A 5,843-nucleotide genomic window follows, 5' to 3' on the forward strand; every position below is an offset into this window, starting at 1 on the left:
CTTCATAGATGCTCTCTATCTCCTCATCACTATGACTGCTGGTAGGAGCGTATACTTGGATAATTTTTAGCCTATATCTGTTGTTTAGTTTCAGTATTACAGAAACTACTCTTTCACTCACACTGTAGAATTCCCTAACATTCTTTTCGAGTCTCTTATGAACTAAGAAACTTACTCCTGATTCTTGTTTGCTTTCCAAGGGTTTACCTCACCAATATAATAAGTGCCCATCATTTAGCAATTTCTGCTCTTCACCTAGTCTCCTAACTTCAGAAAGCCCTACAATATCCCATTTGATAAATGAAAGTTCCTCAAGCAGTGTCAAAAGATCAGATTCTGTTCTCAGGGTCTGTACATTGTATGTGCATAAAATTCATCATCTTTAGGCGGCCTAGGTCTAACCGGATATTCTTAGCACCCTCTGCTCCGGAGCGATCCCGATCGCCGCCGTGACCAGGGGCTCCTTCGCTTCCGGGGAATGAGGGCCGTTGTCTTGACTGGGAAATCCTATTTAAGAGGGGTGTGGCCTGATACCCCCACCAGTCGGCCTTAATTGTGCATGGTGGGGGGAGTAATTTTAGTGCAGAGGCTATCTTTAATCTCGCATGTTATTATGAGATCTTAGTATCCCCCGATCTATCTCATGACCTTCCGGTTTACTCATGTGAGAATGGACATTTGTTTATATATATGTGCGGGGCCTATGCAAAAATGCATGCATGCATGTCTATGCGCGCTCCCGTGCCCGTACATATATTCGTTACTCTATATATATTGTGCCCATAAGTGCATAGCGTAGACGCGTATATATACAAATAAGCAATTATGCACATACCCCAAGCTTTTGTCTATGCCCGTGTGTATGCGCACAGCACCCATACATATCAGTGTCCACGCGTGCACACACACGCACGTGAATTATAATGTGCCCATGCATTATAATTTGTTTAAATATATATAGTAGTTAATGGTATTCGTATATTTGGCAACAATTTGGAGAGGTAATTGCTAGTTGGTACCTAAACCGTTTGGGCGTCCTATTGTGACCTTGACCATTGGTGATGCCATATCTTGTGTTGGGCTTTCATCATGAATAATTTTCCAGACTGATATTCAGTGTGGTTGCATGATTAAATTTATGAACACTGAAAACATGACACATGTGATTCTATAGTATAATGTACTCACAAACTGGGAATGGATTTTACTTAGGCCAGATGTTGGATGGTAGTTGATCACCTTTGACCCTTGGCACTGGTGTTAACATGGCATCTAAGGGATCGTGTAAGCGAAGCTTGACTCATTTTCTGATGGTTTGCTTGTATGGTATGATTTTATATTAGAACTATTTTAGAAATATATTCAGACATCCTCAGATGTTTTCACACTGCAATGTATACTTGCAATTCACTATAATAGATGGTATAACTCATGCTTTCCTTCATTTATATTGTGACACTTTTTGGCATCTCATTGCCTTTGAGAAGACTAGTTTTCTTGTGGCATTTTGTTTTCTACAACACTTATGTAATTTCTTATTTGTATTTCGTTCGTATATGCACTCTAGACATTCACAGGTATTTTCACCTTATGCTGTGCTGCCACGGATCACCGGATATACATAATTTTACACTTAATATCGCTGAGACCTAGCACTAACCCTCGTTGCCAGATATATATCATATATCATATATATATATATATATATATATATATATATATATATATATATACATATACATAAATATACATATATATACTGTATATGTAATACTGTATATGTATGTATATATATATATATATATATATATATATATATATATATATATATATATATATATATATGTGTGTGTGTGTGTGTGTGTGTGTGTATACAAGTTTACGCACACACACACACACACACACACACACACACACACATATATATATATATATATATATATATATATATATATGTATATACACTGTATTATCTGGTCAAATATAAATCAATATGTGTTTGTTTGTGTGCGCGTGAGTGTGTGTTTCTGTGTGCGTGTTTTTATTCAGAAATTCTATTTGTGAACATGTGTGTATACAGTAAAGATATTTTCTCTTTTTTAACAAGTTCTTATTTTCCTCACGTTATTACAAACGAAGCCTTAATCCTCTTGACATTATTATCCCGAAGCCATGAAAGACAACTAGAACTTTCTCTCGCAGTTACATATCTGGTTATCTTGGTTGAATGTTTAATATAGTATGTTATCTCGTACCCTTGCATTGGTTGCTTCTATGTATTTCAATTCATTTGTTATTGATATTACTTCTATTTTATTTTTCTGTTTTATCTTTAACAGTTTGCAGATGTGGAGAGAATTCTTACATTACCTGGAAAGCTGCGCGGTTAGATTTTTTTTTTTTTTTGTGTGTGTTTTGCAATAAATATATAGGGTCTACCGGGGTAAAATGGGTAATTTTGAGGCATTTTTTATTTTTGATAAGCCATAACTTTGCAAAAAAAAAAGCAGCAGTGACATGAAATTTGGCAGGAATAACATTAGATACATGCACTACAAGAAAATCATATAAGTTTCTTATGTTGTTCCCCATGGGACTATGCATAACAATAAAAGTCCAAGGTATTTTTGTTACCCATTTTACCCCAGCGCCGGGGTAAAATGGGTAACTCATTATAAACATAAATTTTATCAGAATGCAGCCCCTTAAATGACAGAAAACAACAGAAAAGAATAGTGGAAGTTGTTTGTTTACTTATTTATGCTCAGATGCTATTCTGTACAGTTTTTACAAAAAAAATTTTCAACTATATCAAAATTCTCTGGTAAGCATATGACACAAGTCCATTTATTGCATTGATCACAGGACACCCAGTGAGGTTTATATTTTTTTGCTTCCTCTCCATAAAGTTTTCCACAAATGACACATGGGGCATAGTCTTCATCTTCTGAAGAATTTGATGGCATTGAATCTTCATCAATTTCATTGTCCAACACAATCATCCTCTTTGCTCTTTTTCTTACTTGTCTTTTTGGCTTCTGTTTTTCACATCCACTTTCTATAATTTGAAAACTATCAGCATTGCCACTGCTGCTATTTCCTTTCTTTCCCTTTCCCTTCTTTGCATTTCTCTCTTCTTCTTCTTGCCTTAGCCTTTCAATGACATCTTTTGCCGTTAAGACCTCTCCAGTCTTTGCTTGGACTCGTTTTCTTCTTTTAGAGTTTAAAATTGCAGCTTTTGTTTCTTCTGAGGGAGATGGTGTAATTGCATTAACCACTGCATCCCTCATTAGCCTTCTTGGAGAATTTAGATTTGCTGTTGTGGATGGGGACTGGTTTGAAATTTCAACAATTCTAGGGCGAACCCTTTGGCGATCAATTGGATGCAGCCCACTTCCAGCAAATCCTGCAACTGCATGTTCTGTCTTCATCTTTGTCCACAATTTTTTTGTGAGTGAGGGAAAGACAGACTTGTCCACTACCTGCAAGCGGGTTTCCCTGAACCACATCTTCAGAATATCTTTCCATGCAACTTTAAGTGGTCGAAAAAGTGCCACATCACAGGGCTGCAGAGCATGGCTTGTGTGGGGGGGTAAGCACAGCATTATGATGTTATTTTCCTCTGCTGATTTCACAACTTTGTAAGTCAGATGACTCCCATGACCATCCAAAAGTAGGATGCATGGCTTCCGGAAAGATGCTGCCCAGACCACATAGTGCTTTAAAAACCAATCTTCAAAGGCTATGTCCTCCATCCAGCCACTATTGGTAACACCATAGCTTGCACCATGGGGCCCTCCTTGTGTCCAGGTTTGGTACAAATATTTTGCCTTGTAAACAACAAATGGAGGACAGAAGTCTCCCTTTGCTGATATGCAAAATAGAACACTGTAACTTGCTTTTCCTGCCCCAGCTGCTCGCAAGTAAGCATTTTTTTCCCCTTTTGGAATGAAGACTTTTTTGGAGACAGGGTTTGTTGCCAATCCAGCTTCATCGCAATTGTGCAGACGCTCTGCCAAATCCTCATCATGCCTCATATTGTTCTCATTTAAGGTTCTTTCAAAAAGATCAAAAAAGGAATCAACAACCTGACTTGTCAGGCCCTCTGCTCTGCCTTTTGTTAATATTTCTGGCTTTCTTGTGGTCAGCCTATGCTTCCATCGCTTGCTAAATGAAATGAGCCAATCTTCCCCAGGAATGTTTTCTTTAAAGCGTGTCTCCTTCCCTAATGTATCAAGATATGTCTTGACAATAGTCCTTATATCAGATCTGTCGCAAGGCCAACCAGTTCTTGCACACTGCTCTAAACCAACAACAAGCAATTCTTCTTCCTCTCTTGTCAACACTGCCGATCTTCCGCTGCCAAACTTTGAAACTGCATCTTTTTTCACCACCCATCTTCTCAGTGTTTCAGTTGGAATACCAAGCTCCTTTCCAATTTTGTGAACAGCATTGCCTTCTTCCACTTTACGTATAGCTTCTCTCAACATTTCCTCGTCATACATCTTTTCTCGCTTCTTTACATAAGTCCTTGGCATTTTGGTGGTAATCTAATTTAGGCCTAAAATGAAAATGGCGGCGATTACCCATTTTACCCCAGAAGATAAAAATGCTAATAGTTTTGTGCATGGTAGACAGAGCAACAAATTGTGCGTATGTATTTTCAAGTTATGTTATAAATAAACTGTGAAAAAGGAATAAATTTCCTTACCTGATATTGTTCTTCTTAAATCTTAAAATAACTTTTACACAGCAAATTTTCGTTGTAGTTGATAACACAGTTGATTCGTCCTCTCGTACCTCTTCGCAACCAAAACAAACTAATGTTGGTGTTGTTAGGTAGTATCTATGCTACTTGACAGAACTTGCATAAATTAGTGATGAAAGAGAGGCCATGGGACGTTAATTATCCAAAATGGTAGAATTACCCATTTTACCCCGGCTACCCATTTTACCCCGGTAGACCCTAGTGGTTATTTAGTGCTTGAGCTGTCATCGCGAGGAACTGTGTACGCGTTTTGATTGAAATGAAATGAATTTTTATGATCATTCAATTTTACTACGACTTCTGGTAAAGTATTTTTTTTTTTTTTTTTTTATGTTTAGGGCATGTGTTTAGGGCATGGGTTCTCAACCAGGGGTATGGGAGAGGAGTTTGAGGGAACGTAACTTGTTTCTCAAAATACTTCGGTTTTGAATGTGCAAAAAAATGGCAGGTAAGTGGCCTAATCACACACAGGGACTTCCTTGTGAGTCAATTACTAATTACTAACAACTTGTTACAAGGGGATGAAATTTTTGACAAGATTATGATCCAATCGACGCTTGGATTCGATCTTGCGTACAAGCGTCTACGCAACTCGCCTTACAAGTGTACAGAACAGACGGACGTCCTGAATGGCCTGTCAACCCGTCTCTCGACACCATCTTGTTACAAGCCTTAACAACTAGCACAAGCTCACTGGAAAACAATATCTCCTTTGGTTCATGAGTAGCTAGTTATAAGATTTGAATAGAGGCTCGAATTCAGGTATTGGAAAATCGCCTGGTTATGTTTTCGCGTTTTATTTTCTTATGGAATCACACACCTTGACCTCAGTATCACTATTCCTAATTTCAATCTGCAACTAACTGTATGCAACCCTAGTTTATGTTGCAGTGGTTTAAAAATTGTATCTATTTTACAGAGTGGTAGCAGCTTATCACATATTAATGCCCTATGGAATTGATTAGTTCCAATTATCACTACCTCACAGAATCAATGATTGAATTTATTTGTCAACTCCAGATATATATTACAATTAATACTTCATAAGCCAAGTTGATAAACCGTGCACTGCTTA

The 5,843-nt window shown here is 37.6% G+C and overlaps 1 protein-coding gene across 1 annotated transcript; it reads right to left on the minus strand.

Annotated features, from left to right (window-relative positions):
* Positions 1-2,504: 2,504 nt before the first annotated feature.
* Positions 2,505-4,960, minus strand: LOC147468860 (uncharacterized). The gene has a single exon (XM_086552337.1). It carries the CDS (start codon positions 4,536-4,538, stop codon positions 2,772-2,774), a length of 1,767 nt encoding a protein of 588 aa, XP_086408463.1. The 5' UTR covers positions 4,539-4,960; the 3' UTR covers positions 2,505-2,771.
* Between the last annotated feature and the right edge of the window lie 883 nt (positions 4,961-5,843).

The sequence above is a fragment of the Penaeus japonicus genome, unplaced genomic scaffold, assembly GCF_977035675.1.
Source record: "Penaeus japonicus unplaced genomic scaffold, GWHDUDI00000001_assembly GWHDUDI00000026, whole genome shotgun sequence".
Lineage (NCBI taxonomy): Eukaryota > Metazoa > Arthropoda > Malacostraca > Decapoda > Penaeidae > Penaeus > Penaeus japonicus.